General features: G+C 44.0%; 1 protein-coding gene across 1 annotated transcript in view; it reads left to right on the top strand.

The window, feature by feature from the left end:
• Positions 1-1824: 1824 nt before the first annotated feature.
• Positions 1825-23603, top strand: part of txnrd3.S (thioredoxin reductase 3 S homeolog) — a 28496-nt gene continuing 6717 nt past the window's right edge. The window contains exons 1-10 of the mRNA NM_001353386.1: positions 1825-2031; positions 3934-3994; positions 6397-6506; positions 13951-14058; positions 14565-14637; positions 15252-15371; positions 15601-15743; positions 15823-15938; positions 17775-18000; positions 22855-22947. Of these exons, the coding sequence (NP_001340315.1) occupies positions 1927-2031; positions 3934-3994; positions 6397-6506; positions 13951-14058; positions 14565-14637; positions 15252-15371; positions 15601-15743; positions 15823-15938; positions 17775-18000; positions 22855-22947 (1155 nt within the window). The 5' untranslated portion in view covers positions 1825-1926. The remainder of the gene's footprint in view (positions 2032-3933; positions 3995-6396; positions 6507-13950; positions 14059-14564; positions 14638-15251; positions 15372-15600; positions 15744-15822; positions 15939-17774; positions 18001-22854; positions 22948-23603) is intronic.

Genomic DNA, 23603 nt, shown 5'->3' with positions numbered 1-23603 from the left:
CTGGATTTTCAGTGGCCCAGGGTATACCCATCCACCTTTACCCAGTCTGTACCTCAGACTTTCAGATAGGTTGGAGCTTTAGCCTGTTAATGTATTTAACTACCCTCTCCTTCTCCCACTGCTACTTGCAAGAACCAAGAAGGAGAAATTTCTTTCACCCCACCCTGAGGCTTTTCAATGTGCCCTGCTTGTGTCGGAGTGGGATTGTTAGTGCATATGTGCCAAATTTATTTTTTACAAAACACAAATTCAGCTCTTAAAAGGGGTTATTCACCTGGAAACGAACTTTAAGAATGATGTAGAGAGTAATATTCTGAGGCAATTTGTAATGGGTCTTCATTTTTTTAAAAAATTATTTTTGATTATTGAGTTATTTTGCTTTTTGTTCAGCAGCTCTTTACCAGCGGCAGATTAATAAGATGTGAGGTCCCTAGGCCATACCTCAAAACAAAATACATATAGACAAATACAAGAGTCCTCTGCACTCAACCCATTATCAATATATTTAAGACAGAGACATATTGTGCATACTGCTACTGAAAAATGCCTTACCCTTTAAACAAAACAGGGATTGTTTGTCCATATATTGCAATATATTTAAGCTGGCCAACTACGTCAAAGTCATCCCATATCTGGCCAGTCTTACACTCAACTTGCATCTGATTCATTAAGAATTCTATTGCTTCATTATACATTTTACAAAGGGATTACGTTTTACCTGCAACTTACTTGCTGCTTTCAAGGTTAAAACTCCCAAACTTGGCTGCCCTTTTATTGGCCACCTGTGGGATCACCTGACATACTAAAAGTTCACTTAAAGGGGTGGTTCACCTTTGATTAACTTTAAGGATGATGTAGACTAGAGAGTGATAATCGGAGACAGTTTGCAATTGGATTTTATTTTTTATTGCTTGTGGTTTTTGAGTTATTTCGTTCTTTTATTCAGCAGCTCTCCAGTTTGCAGTTTAAAGGACCAGTAACATTCATTTTAATCCGTTAGCATACCATGAAAAAAAAAACAAGACAAATTAAACTTTAAAATCACACAGCCTTTATTAAGAAATAACTTACCGAAATACCGCTTGTGCTCCTCTTCAGAAAAGGCGATCCATCGTCAGGTGCTCAATTTCTCCTCCTTGCCTTCCTTATAGTTGATAACCAGGGATCGTCACCGCGTCACCTTTTCTGAAGAGGAACACAAGCGGAATTTCGGTAAGTTATTTCTTAATAAAGGCTGTGCGATGTTTTTTTTTTCGAGGTATACTAACAAATTTAAAAAAAAAAAAAAATTTGTTACTGGTCCTTTAAACAATCTGGTTGCTAGGGTCCCAATTACCCTAGCAACCAAGCAGTGATTTCAATAAGAGACTGAAATGTGAATAGGAGAGGCCTGAGTAGAAAGATGAGAAATAAAAAGCATCAATAACAATAAGTGTAGTCTTACAGAGCATGTGTTTAAGATGGGGTCAGTGACCCCTATTTGAAAATGGAAAGAGCTGGAGGGAAAAGGCAAATAATTAAAAAAACTATAAAAAAAATAAACACAGACCAATTGAAAAGTTGCTTAGCATTAGCTATGCTGTAACATAGTACAAGTTAAAGGTGAACTATCCCCCTAACTCTCCACAGAGCCCTACTTGCGGCACATAAAGACCTCGCATCTCCAGTATAGAGCAGCCCGGTGTCATACTCTCATTTATAAGCCAATTACTTCTCACCACAAAGCGTAATCGCCTCACGTAACCGCGCTCCTGCCTATTCATCCTTGGGTCACGAGGTTCGGCGGGTGGGCGTGGCGAGGCGTGTTTGGCGTCAGTGGTTTGGGACGGGCGTTCCTCCAATGAGGTGGTTCTAGGCGGGAAGACAGCGTTGAGAAGTAAGGTGTCTGCTCAGGGCCATATTCAGTAGTAGCCGCTAGTTGCCATCATGCCGCCAACCGGCCGCGAGCTGTTTCAGGCCCGGGTCAAGGAGCTGATCGACAGCAACCGGGTTATGGTGTTCAGCAAGAGCTACTGTCCCTACTGCGACCGGGTAAGACGACAAAGTGGGTCCGACCCTCCTTACAGAGTTGCAGTAGAGAGCGGCTCTTCCCGTGGGCTGATACTCCTTCTCGGGGGGATACTGACAGGGGCAACCAGGGAGTTTGATCCCTAGCTCCATGTTCCTAAGTAAGGCTTTCACTGATTGGCCCCTTGTACCCAAGTAAGACTTTCATTGAGGGGCCCCTTGTACCCAAGTAAGGCTTTCATTGGGGGGGCCCTTGTACCCAAGTAAGGCTTTCATTGGGGGGGCCCTTGTACCCAAGTAAGACTTTCATTGAGGGGCCCCTTGTACCCAAGTAAGGCTTTCATTGAGGGGCCCCTTGTACCCAAGTAAGGCTTTCATTGGGGGGGCCCTTGTACCCAAGTAAGACTTTCATTGAGGGGCCCCTTGTACCCAAGTAAGGCTTTCATTGAGGGGCCCCTTGTACCCAAGTAAGGCTTTCATTGGGGGGCCCCTTGTACCCAAGTAAGGCTTTCATTGAGGGGCCCCTTGTACCCAAGTAAGGCTTTCATTGAGGGGCCCCTTGTACCCAAGTAAGGCTTTGATTGAGGGGGCCCCTTGTACCCAAGTAAGGCTTTCATTGAGGGGGCCCCTTGTACCCAAGTAAGGCTTTCATTGAGGGGGCCCCTTGTACCCAAGTAAGGCTTTCATTGAGGGGGCCCCTTGTACCCAAGTAAGGCTTTCACTGAGGGGGCCCCTTGTACCCAAGTAAGGCTTTCACTGAGGGGCCCCTTGTACCCAAGTAAGGCTTTCACTGAGGGGCCCCTTGTACCCAAGTAAGGCTTTCATTGAGGGGCCCCTTGTACCCAAGTAAGGCTTTCATTGAGGGGCCCCTTGTACCCAAGTAAGGCTTTCACTGAGGGGCCCCTTGTACCCAAGTAACGCTTTCACTGAGGGGCCCCTTGTACCCAAGTAAGGCTTTAACTGAGGAGCCATTATACCTGCATCACCTGCCCCCCCCCCCCTAAAAGCAGCTCCAAGTTTGTGATTCCCTGCAACTTGGGTTAATATCCTTTACATTTAGCCAGACGGGTTCCTACTTTTATCTTTGGTCGCCACACATCTTTTAAGAGATCCCTAAACTGCAGACATGCAGATAAATAAGCAAATGATTGGCATCTTCTAGTCCTCTACAACCCCCAGCATTCTTCTGAAGGCTGCTAGGGAGTCCTGGGAGTTAAGAGTTCAACTACATACTGATGGGGTTAAATTACTTGTCCAGACACTGTCACTGCCGGGAACCCCTAGGGACACCAAACACTAGAGAGAAAAAAAACAGGGGACCAAAAATATTTTTGCTGGAGGTCCCTACTAGGCAGCCTTGAATCAGTGTATCAGAATGTCTGTGTTGCTGACTTGTAGAACCTTGGTCCCTTTGTAACTCACTTAGGCTTTCAGTGAATATCCCCTTATATCTGCCCTCCTAAAGGGAACTGTCCAGGCTTGGGCAGAGCCAGTCAATTCTTCTCTACCACCCTCTGCAAATTCAGGGGGTGAATATCCTTGGGATTTTGGCTGCTGGAAAATGCCTTCGCTTTTCCTCTGATCTCCATTCTCCACACTTGGTTTTAGAGATTCCCAGACTGTGGCCAGGCAGAAAAATAAGCTAATGTTTGGCACCTTATAGTCCTCTACAACTCCCAGCAGAATTCTGAAGGCTGTCAGGGAGTCCCGGGAGATAAAGTTTAACAACATACTGGCGGGGCTATATTTCTTGTCCGATAGCCTGTCTTTTGGGGACGTAACTATAGAGCAACCAGATGCTGTCACTGCTGGGGTCCCCCAGGGAAGCCAAATGCCAGAAAAAAATTAAAATAGGGGACCAGGAAGCTGGTAAACTTGCCTAACTGTGCATCACAATATCTGAGCTGTAACTTCTTATCTCTGCAGGTAAAAGACCTTTTTTCCTCTCTGGGTGCAGAGTACCACTCCCTGGAACTGGATGAGTGTGGTAAGCAACAGCTTCATTGAGTAACAGTCAAACTGCTCGACTGCTGGATAATGCTCTTCCCTAGAACCAGTGCGTTGTTAGAGGTTTCAGCCGTGTACTCAACTGGAAATGCTGATTAATTTCTTGGGAATATTGTGTCAATACGCAAAGGTTTAAAGAGAAATTGTCTTTATGGCCTTTTCATTTAATCTGCTGTAAGGGACAACATTTAGAATAGTGTGAAGGATAAACTGCCATATTAGAAAAAATATCTCAAAGTAGGGGGTAGTCCAAATAGCCAGTCCACACAGGGCAATGTAGGTTCTGGGGCAACTAAAGTCTAAAATAGAATAAGGCTAGAAATGCTGTATTTTGTATACTAAATATAATACACAAAAGCCATGAATATCCTGTAAATTATATCCTTATAAACGGTGAGTTCTGATGTCATTTCTGTCACATGACTCACCGAAACTTGTGTATTATAATAAATAAAGTACCCCCAGTTGTAAAATATGAGGATATTAGAAGTTACCTCGGAGTTTCCTGACCTGTATAAAAACACTCGGCCTTCGGCCTCGTGTTTTTATATGGTCATGAAACTCCTCGGTAACTTATAATATCCTTATATTTTACAAAAGGGGGTACTTTATTCACTATATAAACATAAACTTACTGCACCACAAGCCTAATCAAACAAATGATTTATGCTTTCAAAGTTGGCTACAGGGGGTCACCATCTTGTAACTTTGTTAAACATCTTTGCAAGACTAAGACTGTGCACATGCTCAGTGTGGTCTGGGCTGCTTAGGGATCGTCATAAACAAAGCTGCTTGAGTTCCGCATGGCTGGGAAGTAAGGCGGGGGCTCCCCCTGCTGTTCATAAGTATGATTGTTTCCCTGCTCAGCAGTTAGGGACCGTCTGACAATTCCTATCCACAGCAGTAAATGAAGGGAGAATTTCACTGCATACAGTCAGGTTTCTTATAAAAACGGTACACATTTTTTAATTAAAGTATATGGGAGATAGGTTTCATTTTCATTAAAGATATTAAAAATTGGATTTTATTTTTTTGCCTTTACATGCCCTTTAAGCTCATGAATCACTGATTATAAAAGTTGAAAAATTTTCTTTTGTAATAACTTGCATAATATTCCATAATTTACTTGTTGTTCCATGCATTCAGGTGAGTGTCTGCTTTTCTCTCAAGGCGGAGAAAGCGGATAATTTTTACCCCATGTGCCCCTAACCTTAGGCTGATGCTCAGTGTCGGCCTATGTTCAGACACCCAGAGTTGGTTTCAGTGCAAAAGTGCACCTCCTGTAGTGTCACTATTCCCCTACAAGACATTATATTGGAAAAATGAACCATCTGGACTTTTGGATGTGTCAGGTGATGGCAGACCCCTTTCCCACAGAGCGATCAATATTACATCAAAATAATGCAACAGCACTCTGATAACTTGCTTGGTGCAATGAAGTGATTTATTCGTAAGCCTCATGCATACATGCACAACAGAGCCGATAACCTTAGAAGAAACTAAAATGGAGCATGGCTATTTGCGGTGTAACTTACTGAAAAACAAATGCTTTTCTAGAGGTGTAGCAGGAGACAAAACTTTTGAAATCTATAAAAAAAATGTAACAGTTAAAAAGAAGTTGACCAGAACAGGGCATTTTATAACAGCCTAAGGGTTAACTGAAAGGTTATTTCCACTTTAAAAACAAATCCGGCAGGAGGTGTGTAGTAAACACAATTTGCCTATTAAGGGTTTGCCACTGTATGGAGCTATAGAAAGTCTAACACGTATAGATACGTTGGAGGGCTGTGCATCAAGTCCTGTTTAAAGGGGACCAGTCACCCAGAAAAAATACTCAAAATTCTATTTTATCACATTAGTTGAGCAAAATTAACTTTAATTACACTATATCAATTAAATGAATCTTGTTTCTGGGAATTCATAATTATAGCAAACAGGCAGGAGCCATTTTGTGGACACTGTTATTAAGACAAGCCTTGTATCATCTCAAAATCTTGTTTGTGCCCCAGAATGGGGGACCTGATGTCCATCCCCATGCCCTGGCTACACAATTAAACTGTGGAGAGAACAGTGGAATGTGGGGAGAGCAGTGACATGTAGGAAGTGCTGAATGGAAAGTGAAAGTAATTGTCTGCCTAAGGCATAGAGGAGGGGCAGACAATATTTGATTGACAGCTGAGATTTTTAAATGAGTACAACATCTATGAATGCTTTAATAAAACATAGAAATTAGATAATTTCATGTTTAATTTAAAAAGGACTTTTATTATGCAGATTTTTGCGTCTGGGTGACACTTTATCCAGTTATGAAGCGTGTTACACATGAACTTCCTCCATGGAAATATCAACTGTTTTTATCCATGTCTGTGTTTCCCATTCCAGATGATGGTGCCGCTATCCAGGAAGCGCTGCATGAATTGACCGGACAAAGAACTGTTCCCAATGTCTTTGTAAATAAAACGCATGTTGGAGGCTGCGATAAGACACTTCAGGTAATTAAGTAGTGAATAATTGAATGATGAGAGAGATGATGTGCTTTTTCTCTGTGTTCCTGCCCATATGAGGAACCAGCCATCTTAGCATTTCATGTTTGGGATACTTTTAGATCTTTGTAGCAGTGAATCCTCCAAAATGTATTTACCTCGAGATCAGGGCATACATAATTGAGTGCATGAACAGGTACACTTTCCAGACTAGGGTTAGGCGACATGGGAGGTACGTGCATGGAACTCCCAAATCTGAATGCCCTTAATTTACCAATACATCCGAATGGGGAAAAAAAGCATGTGCGGGGAAAAAGTTGCAATAAAATCACACGTCAATCGGGTGACTCTTTCGTTTTGATGCTGGGATTTTTTAACGAAAACCACTCCGAAACCCTCAAAGAGCGTGAAGGCAAGAAAGGCAGTTTTTGCTGTTCCTGCTCTTTTAAAAAGAGAGGAGTCTGAGGTACCTTAAACTGAGGAGTCTGAGTCAATGGATTTATCCAAATTCCAAAACCCGCCAGCACTCCCTGGCCTCTCTGGTATAAGCTGGCCCGGTGCACAGTTGGAAGGGATCAGCAACCCTTAATGAAGCACGTTAACAAGAAGAAAACCGGCACTCAGAGCTCAATGCATGCGGGCAAGGCCCTGCGTGTTTATTGCAACGTTACGTATCGGGGGCGTGCCCCTTCGTCAGACGGAAAAGTGTCTTGGAAAGTGTCTGTGACACTCACGTGCTCAGTGGGCTCTGAGCAGCTGTTGAGAAGCTAAGCTTAGGGGTCGTCACTAATTATCCAGCAGAAAATGAGGTTTAGCTGTAATATAAACTGATGCTACAGGGTTGGATATTAAATTCTGATGCTAATTGCACTGGTTTCTGTGCTGCCATGTAGTAATTATCTGTATTAATTACTAAACAGCCTTATATTATGACATTTCTATTCTATGTGTACTGTATATTGTGAGTGGGTCTCTAAGCTCAGTAAGTGACAGCAGCACAGAGCATGTGCAATGAATCAGCAGAAAAGATGATGGTGAGCTATTGGGGCATCTTTGGAGACACAGATCTTTACTGATAAAGGGCAGTGGTTGCCTTGGGCTGGTACAGAAGCACTTAACATAATGTACAACATTTCTCTTGCCTAATTGGGGGACACAGGCACCATGGGGATGAAGATCCTGCAGCTTGGAAAAGGACACTAACTTGTTAACTTTTGACTCCTCCTCCTGCTCTGGGCTTCATCCCCTGCCTCCTCCTCCTATATTCAGTTTCTTTTAGTGTCCTCAGAGGAGAAGACACAGAAAAACTTGTGGCTGGAGCAATTGATCTAGGACCACGGTTATGATCATGCCACAGATGGGGGCCATTGATTATTTTCACGCGCCCCCCCAGCTGTTTTAGGTTCCAACCTAAAAAGAAAAGATCCTGTGCCCAACAGCCTTTCCGCTCTACGGAGGTCTGCAGGCTAGCTCCCCTCATTCCCTGTGACTGCGTTTCCGCTCTACGGAGGTCTGAACCAGTCTTGCTATTCACATTAATTAATTGTTTCCTTGTGTTTAGCAAGATATATATATATTTTTTTATATCTACAGGGATTTCCAAGTTCCATGGGCACTCAAAGGCTGGATGGACTGGGTGAGTATATCTATGTCACCTGTGTCCGCCTCTCCCCCCTCCTAAGGGCCCAACTCACAGGCGCGCTCCCTAAGTCACACAGCGCTCGTCACTCAGCGCCATTCTCAGGCGCGCACTTCCGGTTCTCTCTGTCTCCTGGGCGCCATGCGGCGGTGATACGCATACTGGTCACTGGCGCCAAAACGAGCGGAACAACGCACTTCCGGTTGTTCGCTTCGCAGCCGGCAACCTCCTGCGCGCTTCAGCTCTCCCGCGACTGCTCTCCTGTCGCCCACACCAGAGAGACACCGGACCCCTCACTTTGAGAGACAACCTTTCAGGCGAGTACTCGATACACCGCTCCTATGCGCATTAGGCTGCCTGTACTTTTATGCTGACATGTGACTTAGGGAGCTGGGAATAATCAATATTTCCCTTCTCTATTGCAGGCTCTATTCCAAAGGCCCTGCGCCAGGTTATCCCCTGCCCCTCCTTTTATCTTTATATAAGGAGTTTTCAGGCTGTATTGCCACCAGGATATGGCAGACAAAACAGAGGAGCCCAGGACCTCAAAGTCCTCAGCACCTTCTCGCAAGGCTGCACAAGTGTCTTACCTTGCATGTGCAGTGTGCAACACCAAATTTCAGAGTGTTTCGTCTGAATCTGTGTGCGCAGCGTGTAGACACCCTCCCTCTCCACCTGTCGCAAACACAGCCAGCACTGCCAGCACTTCAGACACCGATTTGGTCCGTGCTCTCTCTATCTCACTTGCTGGACTACAAAATTTATCCCGCATTCCTGAGACTTTAGACAAGGTTCTAGAAAGACTGTCTAATCCTACTAGGTCACAGGACAATAGACCTACTGCCTCTAAACGATCCGTTATCTCGCCCCCAGATTCCCCTGGGGAACAGTTTAGCCCCTCTGATGAGGAGGGACAAATTCCTTCGGGCGACGATTCAGAGGATCAGCCTGACCCAGATCAGGACACTCCCAGAACCCAAAGGGAGGTAGAGGGACTTATACAGGCAGTACTTACAACGCTCAATATCGAAGACACAAATTCGACTGTAGAGCCAGCCAAGAACATCTTTAAGAGGCAAAAGAAAGCCACTTACATCTTCCCAGCATATGAGCAATTAGAGGAAATTGTCAAATCTCAATGGAAAACCCCTGATCACAGAGTGCAAATCTCCAGGCGTTTTTCCCAAACCTATCCTTTCCCACAAGATTGCATTGATCTCTGGTCATCCCCTCCGGCGGTTGATCCACCAGTTTCCAGACTTTCCAAGGCCACCACTATCCCTGTGGCAGACGCAGCGTCATTCAAGGATCCAATTGACAAGCGTCTAGAAGGATTCTGCAAGGCAACCTTTACAGCTTCCGGTATGGCTTTCAGACCAATATTTGCTATAGCCTGGGTAGCCAAGGCTATGGAAGTTTGGGTTGAACAGACAGCACAACTTATTGGGTCCGATGACCCCTCTACTGACGCCCTCTTATCACAAATAGCAGACGCCACTTCCTATATCTGTGACGCTTCACTAGATGCTGCTAAACTGGTGGCTAAGGCATCAGCTCAATCGATAGCCGCCCGAAGATTCCTTTGGTTGAAGTCATGGTCAGCTGATTTGACATCCAAGCGATCACTCGTTAGCCTCCCCTTCCTGGGCAAACAGCTCTTTGGGGCCGAGTTAGACAAGATCATCTCACAAGCCACTGGCGGTAAGAGTACCTTGCTCCCTCAAACTAGAGCGAAGAGAGCAACTTTCAAGAGAAGACCGTTTTTTCGGCCCTTTCGCCAGGGACAGCGGACGAAGTCTCAAGCGGACAAGTCCACCTCCAATTTTCGCCAACGCTACCAGCACAAGCAAGGAGCCCACTGGTCGTCTTCAAAGGGACAGGCCAAGCCCTCCCAGGACAAATCCGCCACAGCATGAAGGCGTACCCACCCTCGGAGGGACCCCTCTGGGCGGCCGTCTAATGTCCTTTCGAGAGGTGTGGAAAGACCAAATACGGGACCTCTGGGTCATTCAAGTTGTGTCTCAGGGTCTCCTCATAGACTTTGTTCATCGTCCTCCCCGCAGATTTTTCATATCCCGACTGCCCCTAGTTGTTCCCAGAAGGCAAAAGTTCCTCTCAGTAATCCAAAACCTCTGTTCGGCAGGAACTATTCAACCAGTGCCTCCAGGGGAAAGAGGATGGGGATACTATTCCAACCTTTTTATGGTCCCCAAAAAGGACGGTTCCCTGAGGCCGGTTTTGGACTTAAAGGACCTCAACCCCTTTGTGAGAAAGCTCCATTTCAAAATGGAATCCATACAGTCGGTTTTGGCATCCATGGAGGAAAACGAATTCATGTCAGTCATAGACGTCAAGGACGCCTACCTCCATATCCCGATTCACCCGAATCATCACAGATTCCTCAGGTTTTATGTCAACGGCTCTCATTGGCAGTTCGTGGCGCTGCCATTCGGTCTATCGTCCGCTCCCAGGACCTTCACCAAGGTGATGGCAGCAGCACTAGAACAGCTCAGGATCAGGGGCATCACAGTTATTCCCTACCTGGACGACCTCCTGGTCAAGGGTCCGTCTGCGGCGATTGCCCAGTCACACACTTCTCAGACACTCAAGGCTCTGGAGACCCTGGGTTGGGTCATCAACTACAAGAAGTCACATCTCTGCCCGGCTCAGACCATAGAATACCTGGGGCTGATTCTAGACTCCCAACGAGCGACGGTCTTCCTTCCACGGGAGAAGGCCAAAGTCTTACGGACGCGCATACAGACTCTCAGATCAATCTCCCCGGTCCCTCTTCGCACGGCCATGCGAACACTGGGTACAATGGTCGCCTCATTTCCGGCCATCCCATATGCCCAATTCCACACCAGGCCTCTCCAACACCTGATTCTCAGGCATCAACGGAGGGATCGACGGCATTTGGACCGCCTGATCGTGATCCCGGTGCAGGTTCAGAAGTCCCTTCTCTGGTGGACCCATCCTCTCCGTTTCACGCAGGGAAGGCCCTTTCCCAACCACACTTGGACGGTGGTCACGACAGACGCAAGCCTAACAGGGTGGGGCGGAGTTCTAGGCCAAAGAACAGCCCAGGGCTGTTGGAGCCAAGAGGAGAGACTTCTCCAGATCAACTTATTGGAACTAAGAGCCATCCTGTACTCACTGCAACAATTCTCGCCATTCCTTCGGGGCAAGGCAGTGAGGATTCAGTCGGACAACGTGACCGCTGTGGCCTACGTGAACCACCAAGGGGGCACTCGCAGTCCCGCGTCCTTACTGGAGGCAGCCAAGATTCTGACTTGGGCAGAAGACAACATTCCAGAGCTCTCCGCGGTACACATACCAGGGGTCGACAACTGGCTCGCAGACTACCTGAGCAGAGAAACTCTGGATCAGGGCGAGTGGAGTCTCAACCAGGAGGTTTTCCAACTGATCGTGGACAGGTGGGGTCTTCCAGAGGTGGATCTCATGGCATCCAGATGCAACCGGAAGGTTCAGAACTTCGTTGCCAGAAGCATAGACCCGTTAGCTCTCGCGGTAGACGCTCTGGTGATTCCATGGAACTTCGCCATGGCCTACGCATTCCCTCCACTAGCTCTGCTTCCGAGACTCATCAAGAAGATAAAGAGAGAGGGAACACGGACCATCCTTGTGGCACCCTACTGGCCAAGACGGGCTTGGTTCGCCGACGTGGTGGACCTGTCCATCGACGTCCCATTTCATCTCCCGGCAAGGGAGGACCTGCTAACACAAGGGCCCGTCAACCACCCGAATTCTCCTCGCTGGGCTTTAACGGCGTGGCTCTTGAAACCTTAGTCCTTCGAAGATCGGGGGTCCCCACGGCAGCCATCCCAACCTTGCTGCGGGCACGTAAGCCAGTATCCGCGAAGGTCTATCATAGAGTGTGGAGGACCTTCATCGGCTGGTGCGAACAAGGAGACGTAGATCCACAGAGGGCCTCTGAGAGTGACATTCTTTCCTTCCTCCAAGATGGGCTCAACAAGGGCTTGGCGCTGAGCTCTCTGAAGGTGCAGGTATCGGCCCTTTCCATTCTCTTTCAGAAAAGATTTGCCTTACGGAGCCATATCAAGACTTTTTTACAAGGAGCGACTAGAATCGTGCCTCCCTATCGATGTCCAGTTCCCCCATGGGATCTCAATTTGGTTCTCTCCGTCCTTCAGGAGGACCCTTATGAACCTATTGCGGTCATTCCGCTAGCCACTCTTACCGAAAAGGTTGTTTTCCTACTGGCAATCACGTCTGCACGTAGAGTTTCGGAACTGGCTGCACTCTCTTGCAGGTCCCCGTTCACCATCATCCACAAGGACAAGGTCGTTCTTCGTCCCACGCCTGACTTCCTCCCCAAGGTTGTCTCAGAGTTTCACCTCAACCAGGACTTGATAGTTCCTTCGCTATGTCCGGAGCCCCGGAACCCCTTGGAGACCAAGCTAAACAAGTTGGATGTGGTTCGAGCAATCAGGGCATACTTAGATGCAACACAAGGGATGAGGAGGTCTGACTCTCTTTTTGTTCTCCCGAGTGGCCCCAAGAAGGGCACGAAAGCTTCCAAGGCAACGATAGCTAAGTGGATCAGATCCACCATCATCAGAGCATACTCCGTGAAGGGCAAGGAGCCTCCACTTCAAGTTAGAGCTCACTCAACACGAGCCTTGAGCACGTCTTGGGCAATTCGTCATCAAGCGTCTGTTGAGCAAGTCTGCAGAGCAGCTACATGGGCATCTCCGCATACCTTCACGCGCTTCTATAGGCTGCACACACAGGCCTCAGCCGAAGCCAGCTTCGGGAGGAAGGTGTTACAGGCTGTCATTACCTGATCATCTTTGGGGTTACAGTGTCCCGCCCTCAGGGGTTGCTTTGGGACATCCCCATGGTGCCTGTGTCCCCCAATTAGGCAAGAGAAAGAGAGATTTTTGTACTTACCGTTAAATCTTTTTCTCTTGTCCTATATTGGGGGACACAGGCCTTCCCGCCCTGTTGTTTACTACTGTGCAATGTATTGCGTTTTGGGAGTCCTTGTTTTGAGGGTTCTGAGGGGGTTGAGGACTCCTTCTCTGTTTTGGGTTGCTTATCTTATACTCCTCTTCGGTTGAAACTGAATATAGGAGGAGGAGGCAGGGGATGAAGCCCAGAGCAGGAGGAGGAGTCAAAAGTTAACAAGTTAGTGTCCTTTTCCAAGCTGCAGGATCTTCATCCCCATGGTGCCTGTGTCCCCCAATATAGGACAAGAGAAAAAGATTTAACGGTAAGTACAAAAATCTCTCTTTCTAGCTACTCCTTTAAGAATGATCCTCTTTTTCTATGGTTATGCTCTGACCCTTGTTCTTGTGGACTCTTGGGTTTGGTTATTTGGAGAGAATTTGTGTCCACAATCTGGAGACTTGAGCCACTTGAATTTCACAGGCAGTTTGTCATATTGGGCATGTTTTTACATTGTGGGTTGTGGAAGGTTATTTCTCACATAATACCCCAGAGCCTTGAATAACCTGTAATATATCCACATCATGCACTGTTGTAAAATACAAAGAAGTTAGCAGTCACCTTTTAGTTCCAAAGCACTCTGCCTGTAACCTTGTTCCTTTTTTATATTTTCATGGAACGCCTTAATGACTTTTAATACTCTGTACTTTATTTCCTATTTATTGCCCTCTGAGGAAAAAAAAACCCTTCTGCAAAATTTGCACAGTCTGCGTTCATAGGCAGGAAAAAGTATGCAAAGTTTGTGGAAGTGATGTTATTTTAATGTGATTAAGCTGCTTGCCAATGGAGAGCAATTTGCTTATAAACAAAATCTCTTCACAGGCTCATAAAGATGGATCACTGGCGAAATTGCTGGATGACAACACTGTGACCTATGATTATGATCTTATTGTAATTGGAGGAGGATCGGGTGGCCTTGCATGCTCAAAGGTACTAGATCACTTGTGTTCAATAAATTGCTTAGAAGGACATAAAACATGTAGCTGGTGTTTATGTATCGGACTGCAGCACTGTGGCTTTTCCTCATTTATATAAGTGAACAATTTATTTACAATATATGCTAAATTAGCAAATATATTTATGTCCATCAAAATTTCATAAATCAAAATTTCACCAAAAAAATTGCAATCTCCACCAACCCTGATGGTGGTGGATAGTAATTAAAGAAAACGACTTGGCAAGCGCAAGAACAGGTTAGAGTTCCTGTACCATCTGGGCAAAGTTGTGATTGGAACCACATTTAACGTTCCATTGCGAGTGATCATATACCCCCTGTTACAGTTGCCCGATGAGTACTGAAAAAATTGGGTCGCTGGTTTGTACAGGCGGTATTTCTTCTATGCTGTTATTGCTACATGCCATTGGTAGTGCTTGAGTTTATTGTTAACTTTGTTACATAGTTTTCATTTCCTTGTAACACTGGGTTTTTTCTATAGGAAGCCGCATCATTTGGCAAAAAAGTGATGGTTCTTGATTTCGTTGTACCTACACCTCAGGGAACATCGTGGGGTAAGTTGATGTTTTTGCTTCTTTCTACAGTGGGCCTAGAACCCTGAGATTTTTAGTCCATGCAATTTAGAATAATAACATGATTAATATACAGATTCAATGCCCATCCACATCCAAGAAAACAAGTAATATGACAGTATCTGCTGAGTTACCTTCTGTGCAACACTTACCAGCCTTTTGGGAGTATTGTGTGATGCAAAAGAGAAGAAAGCTATTTTTAGATTCACACACTTCACACACTGCACACCCATTACGTGTTTAGGTAGAGCTTTTTGCCAAAACAAGGAATCCTGTTCCTTTATGTTCTAACAACTGCCCTTACAGTAAAGAACCCCTTCCTATGCTGATGGTGAAATCTCTTTTCCTCCCCACCAATGAATCACTCATTCCCACCTCTCTTGGTATGGAATCCAATAACCCGACTGCCTTACAGTAAATAAACCCTTCCTGTGCTGATGGTGAAATCTCTTTTCCTCCCCACCAATGAATCTCTTGTCTCCCTCTCTTGGTAGGGAATCCCATGTTATGTTCTAACAGGTCTGAAGGGAAATTAATGTCCTGCAAATTCAGCCTTGTTTTATTCCATCTTGTATGTCTATTTCTCTGTTATTTAGGTCTTGGTGGTACATGTGTAAATGTTGGCTGCATTCCTAAAAAACTGATGCATCAAGCTGCAATTCTGGGGCAGTCGTTGAAAGATTCACGAACGTTTGGTTGGGAATACGAGGATCAAGGTATTGTATCATTTATTGTAGCTGGAGCGAGACCCTTGCACAAACAGCTATGTTTCTTGTTCCAGAAACATTTCTCTCTTAGTAGTTGCCTTTTTTGTGTTCTCTCCCAAGAGAGCTGCTGTTCTAAAATTATGGAGACACTTTTAGCGTCGTGACTACTGAATCAGTTGCTCTGTAACTATTTTCCAATGCAATGGTGACCATAAAACTGTTCATATTGTTTTTATAGTTAAACACAACTGGGAAACGATGAGAGAGGCAATTCAGAACTACATCGGCTCACTAAACTGGGGTTATCGAGTGGCACTGAGGGACAAACAAGTTCGGTATGAAAATGCTTATGGGGAATTCGTTGAATCTCACAAGATAAAAGTAAGTGGCTCTGTTGCTTTAGTGGTTTCAGACTCTCTCACTTCAAACATCGCAAAACCTTACTTTGTTTGTCATATAGGCCACCAACAAGAAAGGAAAGGAATCTTTCTTCACAGCAGAAACATTTGTTGTGGCAACAGGAGAAAGACCCCGGTATTTGAATATACCCGGTGATAAGGAATACTGCATTACAAGGTAAGATTTAGGCCAAGGGCTTTGCTCCATCTCCACTGATTTGAATAAGGTCCATTTGCGTGCAGTCGAACTCGGCCGAGCAGAGGTCAACCTGAAATCTTGAAAGCAGGCCAACCTCCACTGCGATGGACTGCACACAAGCCGAATCTGTTCTTGTGAGTGGAGGACACGGAGCTCAAAAAAGAAATAAGCAGTCTGAGAGCAGTGGAACCTATGCTCTGTGTGCCCTTGTCCTTAAAGGAGAACTAAAGCCTAACTAAAGAAGTAGATAGAAATGTTGTACATTATGTTTTGGCCTCTGTACCAGCCCAAGGCAACCACAGCCCTTTAGTGGTAAAGATCTGTGTCTCCAAAGATGCCCCAGTAGCTCCCCATCTTCTTTTCTGCTGATTCACTGCACATGCTCTGTGCTGTTGTCACTTACTGAGCTTAGGCACCCACTCACAATATACAGTACACATAGAATACAAATGTCACAATATAAGGCTGATTAGTAATTAATACAGACAATTACTACATGGCAACACAGAAACCAGTGCAGTTAGCATCAGTATTTTATTAATCAGCCTTGTAGCATCAGGTTATATTGCAGGTCAATGTGGAAATGACCAAAATTTAAATCAATAATTGTCATAATCAAGGGTTATAAGAATTGGAGTGTCCACAAGCCAATTATTTTAAATATATATCAGAATTTAATAATAATCCCTGTAGCATCATCTTATATTACAGGCCAACCTCATTTTCTGCTGGATAATTAGTGACGAGCCCTAAGCTTAGCTTCTCAACAGCTGCTCAGAGCCCACTGAGCATGTGAGTGTCACAGACACTTTCCAAGATGGTGATCCCCTGGGATAAGTCTGAATCATTGCTGCTATTGACAAGCTGAAAACTTTAGGCTGGTGCAATAAGTTCAGTATATAAAATATGGCTTTTTTAGCCACATTCATTTTTAGAGTTTAGTTCTCCTTTAAGGTGTTTATAACATTGTGCAGCACCTTAAGGATTTGTGTATGCAGTTCCTACTTGGGTACAGAAAATGTAACTGGTGATTCAGTCATTAAGTCCTTAAGGGCAATGACATACAGAGCTACTTGTTATGTAAGACAATACTGATAATTGGCTTTGCTAAGACACTTTGTTTCAGCAGAGACTATATTTGTTGTGAATATTCTGATAAGAGGATGATTATTGAGGGTACATACTAGTGATGTGTGGGTCGAGAATTTCTCGACCTTAACCCACCCCCTCCCAAACCGCACCGGGCCCGCTCCTGTCCTCTTTTTTTATAGACCCGCCCCCACCCTGCAGTGATGTCACAAAAGGGGCGGGGGCAGGCGGAAGTCTTTAAATTCCGGTACTGGAAGGCAGCAGTAGTAGGTAGTGGCTGCCCGCCACCCAAAGGTTTTGTGCAGGAGTCGACCCACAGGTAAACCCGTGGGCTGGCCCGCACATCACTAGTACATACTGATAGTGATTGATGACACACTTTAAAAGTTGATTTTTTGTTTTTTTTAAATAGTAATACAGACAAGGGAAACAAGCTAGGGAATTGGTAAACAATCAGCTCTTTGTACAAGTAAAAAAAAATTTTGCACACTGCTTGCTCTTTGTTCAGAAACAGATGCCCATGTGTTTTGCTGAACCTTTTAAAAAAAAATTAGCTTGTATAAAACCTACTTGATAATTAAATATTTACCCTTTTGCATCAGTGACTAGTCCCAAATTACTTCTGTATTTTGGAGAATCGTAAAAAAAAAAAAAATCTCTTTACTGTTGACATGTGGACATTCTTAACTTTCTATTTACTTATGCTTTTGTTTCTATTTATTGTAGTGATGATCTATTTTCCTTACCTTACTGCCCTGGAAAGACGCTTGTTGTAGGTGCTTCCTATGTGGCTTTGGAGTGTGCGGGATTTCTTGCTGGCATTGGGTTGGATGCAACAGTCATGGTGCGATCAATATTGCTGCGTGGTTTTGATCAAGAGATGGCAAATCGAGCTGGTGCTTACATGGAAACTCACGGAGTAAAATTCATCAAGCAGTTTGTACCAATCAAGGTAAGGATTCTACCATTGCACCATTGACGGGTGTTAATTTGTAATCCTTTACATTCTTTGCATTCAAGCATGATTTCTCCATTCAGAAACTGGGGGATGGCTGGAAACTTTGTACTGTGCACAGTACAAAGTTTCCAGCCATCCCCCAGTTTCTAGTCTCAAACTCTTAATAAGTGTATACCAAAAAGTACATTTGTTTAGTCATTCTAAATAGTGACCAGATTGCAAAGTGGGATGTTCACATTGTGTCATATAAAGGGGGCTTCTTATGAACTATCAAAATGGACCAGTTCCAGGGTGTGTTTTCCTAGTGCACATTCCAAAGTTTCTACATAATAGCTCTGCAGCCATTAGAGACTTAAAAAAGATGCCACTGTACCAGCCTTTAAAGGGCATGTAAAGGCAAACCAATAAAATCCCATTTTTACTTTCTTTATCGAAAAAGAAACCTATTTCCAATATACTTTAATTAACAAATGTGTACTGTTTTTATACTTTTCACCGACTCAGCGGTGCCCCTGAAGAAGCCGCTGAGTCGGTGAAACGCGTAGGGCAGCATAGGTGGACGGTGGTGAGAGTAGCTCTGACCGCTCCCTACGTAGATAGGCAGGTACTCCTGGAAAAATGGAAGGGAGGGGGTTACAGTCCTGAATGGGGTAGACTTTCCTTTTAGGAACACTTTGGTGTATTTGGTCACGCTGCAAGTTGGCACGAGACCATCCACTCGTTATCCTGGGCAATTTTATTGAATGTTTTTTAAGGACACTGTCCAGCACTGACGTAGTTAACGCAGTGTGTTTGTTTGGTCGTGGGAAGCTTGGCACACTAAGGGTGTGTGTGGTTTTTAACTAATAAGTTATTAAAAGTTATGTTTTAAGCTATGGGGAACTGGTGTTAAGCCATCGCTAGCACTGTTGATGGTGGTCTGAACTGGGTTGCTGGGAGTTGTAGGACAGGTGTTCTGGCTATCAGGACACCTGACTCACACTTCAGTTGTTTTTTGTTTGTGATGGATTGTTCACCTTCCAAACACATTTTTCAGTCAAGTTTTGTTTTCAGATTGTTCACCATAAACAGACTTCTTTCAATTGCTTTGCATCTTTTATTTTTTTACCATTTTCCCAAAGTTGCGTTTGGCAGCTCAGTGATCCAGGAGCAGATTCTGAACTATTACAATTTGCTGCATTTCCCAATTTTTATTCTATTTGTGACAGTTTTTTGTATTAATGAAGTGTAAAGTTTCATTTTTCACCTTGTAAAGATTGGGTGGGGGAGTTGATGACTTTTTCTAACTGTTCTAAATTGATATATTTAGTTGATACATTTCTTATCTCTGTCCCTGCTGAGCAGAATCTCTGGGTTTCATTACAGGCAGCTGTTAGAATTGATACAATAGTTGCTAATACTCCAGAGATATTGCTGAGAAATGTATCAACTAAATGCAGCAAATTGTAACAGTTCAGCTGCTCCTGGATCACTGAGCTGCCAGACTGAAACACTAGAGACAGGAACATTCAACTCTAAACTTAAATTTTGGGAGAATGGTAAAAAAAAGTCTTTATTTAAGGTGAACAATTTAAAAAAAAAACTAAATTGAAAAGTGTTTTGGAAGGTGAACAACCCTTTTAAGAATCTGTTGATTTTGTGAATCTCCTTGCAGCGTCTTTATCTCTTGTTGGAACCTGAATGTACTTGAAAAATCTGTTTGGAATGTATTTGGGTCACATCCCGTTCAAATTCCCTGCTCAATATTGTCAGCAATTTTCACCAGTGACAGAGATTACACTAATCACAAAGACCAAGTCAGCGGCTTGACTTTATATTCTCGTCTTTGCAATAGACGTTCAAGGTGTGGAATTTAATTGGTTGTACTTAGTACAGATTTTTTGTTCTTAAAGGGATACTGTCATGGGAAAAAAAATTTTTTTTCAAAATGAATCAGTTAATAGTGCTGCTCCAGCAGAATTCTGCACTGAAATCCATTTCTCAAAAGAGCAAACAGATTTTTTTATATTCAGTTTTGAAATCTGACATGGGGCTAGACATATTGTCAATTTCCCAGCTGCCCTAAGTCATGTGACTTGTGCTCTGATAAACTTGTGCTCTGATAAACTTCAATAACACTTTACTGCTGTACTGCAAGTTGGAGTGATATCACCCCCCCCCCCCCAGCAGCCAAACAAAAGAACAATGGGAAGGTCACCAGATAACGGCTCCCTAACACAAGATAACAGCTGCCTGGTAGATCTAAGAACAACACTCAATAGTAAAAACCCATGTCCCACTGAGACACATTCAGTTACATTGAGAAGGAAAAACAGCAGCCTGCCAGAAAGCATTTATCTCCTAAAGTGCAGGCACAAGTCACATGACCAGGGGCAGCTGGGAAATTGACAAAATGTCTAGCCCCATGTCAGATTTCACAATTGAATATAAAAAAATCTGTTTGCTCTTTTGAGAAATGTATTTCAGTGCAGAATTCTGCTGGAGTAGCACTATTAACTGATGTGTTTTGAAAAAAACATGTTTTCTGATGACAGGATCCCTTTAAGAAACATGAAAATATCCTAGTGTAAAAATAACTTCATGTATATGACAACATGTTCAGGATTAATGTGAGGGGTTTTCACAACTGAATTCTTTCTAATAAAACATTATTGTATAGCTGTAGTTAAACAATGTCTCTTCAAGTCATCCATATACAAGTATGGGTTTTCCGGATAACTGATCTTTCTGTAATTTGGATCTTCATACCTTTACTACTAGAAAATCATGTAAACATTAAATAAACCCAATAGGCTGGGTTTTACTTCCAATAAGGATTAATTATATCTAAGTTTGTATTGAGTAGAAGCTTCTGTTTTATTGTTACAGAGATAAAGGAAATACATTTTAAATATTTGGATAAAATTAAGTCTATCGGAGGCGGCCTTTCCGTAATTCGGAGCTTTCTGGATAAAGGACCCTATACCTGTACTTGGTTAACGCTGCCTAGACTGACATGCTGTGCAACCTCTGCTTGATTTATTCGCCCTACCTTAAACCTTCCCCAAAAGCCCTACCATAAAAAACAAAAAACTTACTTTTTAGAAATGTGCATTCTGAGGCCTATGATAATACGCCCATATGTGACCCCTTTACTTCTCAGCAGGGCTGCAGGTTACATTTTACCTTTGTGATCGTTTAGCACTGTACCCTTTTAATAAATCATATAAAGGCTGCCTGTTGACAATCACTGGTACAAATGGTAATATATGATGGTTCAGAGTATTGGCGGCACACAATCTTTTACATGTTTTTTTGTTTTAGAACAGTGATCCCCAACCATTAGCTCCTGAGCAACATTTTGCTCTCCAACCCCTTCGATGTTGCTCTCAGTGGCCTCAAAGCAGGGGCTTATTTTTGAATTCCAGCTTGGAAGCGAGTTTTAATTGCATAAAAACTAAGTATATTGTTAAGTAGAGCCTCCTGTAGGCTGCCAGTCCACACAGGGGCTACCAAATAGCCAATCACAGACCTTGTTTTGGCACCCCAAGGGACTTTTTCATGCTTGTGTTGCTCCCCAACTCTTTTTACATTTGAATGTGGCTCACGGGTAAAAAAGGTTGGGGACTCCTGCTTTAGAACATCTTATTCTGAGTGGTCTTGTAGAAGGTGTCACATTGGAGCAGAGTCCTGGGTCGGATACTCACTGAATACCTGCAATGTGGTGAGGTTTTGGGTGGAAAGACCCCAGTTTCCTGACTGCGTGGTAGAGTCCTGCATTTGTTAAACCCGCAACCTGGACTTATCCGCTACCCGACCCACAAGTACCTTATCCGCAACCTGATCCCGCTGACCATTAAGAAACAGGAAGTGCTGTCATTGTAAGCCGGAAGTGACATCGTTAGAAGTAGGTGTGATCAGGGGAAAAAGGAGTAAAACAGGAAGTCTTGTCATTGTAAGCCGGAAGTGACATCATTAGAAATAGGTGTGATCAGAAAAAAAGGAGTAAAACTCACTATTGAGAAGACCACGACCTGACCCACAAACCCTGAGAACCGCCGACCTGTGTCTTTACTCGCTCCTGAAACTTCATCCTGCAACCCGCAGGTTTTTGAGGGTAACCCGACCCGCTGCAGGACTCTACCGTGCGGCTATAATATCCTGGTTACCCGGTCCAATTGCAGGCTGCGTTCCACCGCCCACCTCCTGCAGTTAAGTCTAACGAATTCCTCCTGACCTGGTTGATCTGCCTCAGGAGTGATGTCACTTCCTGGCATTGAGTCCTGGGTCGGAATGAAGATTGAGTCAGAGCCTGCAGGATCAGGCAGTGCAAACAGAGGGGACCCTTTAGAGGGCCAGTACGTTCAGGTTCTCACTTTACAGGTCCAGGTTGGACACAGATCTGTCCAACTGGACCTGCCCCGGAACCCACATTGGGGCATGTTTATTAAAAATAGTGTCGTTGGTTAAGTATCTGGCATAATATTGGTTAATCTCCCCATAGTGTTATTGCCCAAATCATGTCATTAACACAGTAAAGTATTGTGTTCCCAATGGATTTCTGTACTTCTATCTTTTATCCCATTAACCAGACATTTTCTCAGAATGATACCAATTTTTTTTCTGCTCACCCAAAAACCTAAAATCGCTGTTCACATGTATTTGAATGTGTGTATAGTGTGTCTCTATATGCTCACAGAATCCCATCTTGCTGCTACTGAGGATAAAACTTCAGCATTTATCTGCTTAATAATCTTCACAGTTATAAATCCATTCTGGCAAAGTGACTTGCAGATTAGAAAGTCAAAGGTAATCAGGCTCTGCTTGCAATAAAGAACACATCTGTATTTTCTCTTATTACATTGCCAGGTGGAATTGCTGGAGGCGGGAACCCCGGGGAGGCTAAAAGTTACAGCAAAGTCGACACAAGGTGACCAGATCATCGAGGATGAATACAACACTGTAAGTTGACTCTCCACAGAAAAAGGCAATGGCTTCTGCCCCACCCCAAAACAAGCGACGTAAATAATTATGTATTTGCATCCAAGTCAAACGCCCTTTTTTTTTTCCCCATGTCCAATAATGGCAAGTTTTTGACTAAAGCCTTTCATCTATGTTTATTACCCTTTTGATTCTTTGATCTTTCTGTTAAGGAGGCCCCCTGTCTCTCTGCAGTGCGCCCGTAAAATTGCTAAAACTGCAAAGGAGCTGTGGTATTTGTCCTTCACAAGTACTGAGTAACAGTCAGCAGTTTTATTCTCAAAGGGATCCTGTCATCGGAAAACATGTTTTTTTTTTAAAATGAATCAGTTAATAGTGCTACTCCAGCAGAATTCTGCACTGAAATCCATTTCTCAAAAGAGCAAATATATTTTTTTATATTCAATTTTGAAATCTGACATGGGGCTAGACATTTTGTCAATTTCCCAGCTGCTCCCAGTCATGTGACTTGTGCCTGCACTTTAGGAGAGAAATGCTTTCTGGCAGGCTGCTGTTTTTCCTTCTCAATGTAACTGAATGTGTCTCAGTGGGACATGGGTTTTTACTATTGAGTGTTGTTCTTAGATCTACCAGGCAGCTGTTATCTTGTGTTAGGGAGCTGTTATCTGGTTACCTTC

Source organism: Xenopus laevis, chromosome 4S, assembly GCF_017654675.1.
Source record: "Xenopus laevis strain J_2021 chromosome 4S, Xenopus_laevis_v10.1, whole genome shotgun sequence".
NCBI classification, from domain to species: domain Eukaryota; kingdom Metazoa; phylum Chordata; class Amphibia; order Anura; family Pipidae; genus Xenopus; species Xenopus laevis.
Note: the sequence above shows the minus strand (reverse complement) of the source record. Positions and strands in the feature narration are given on the sequence as shown.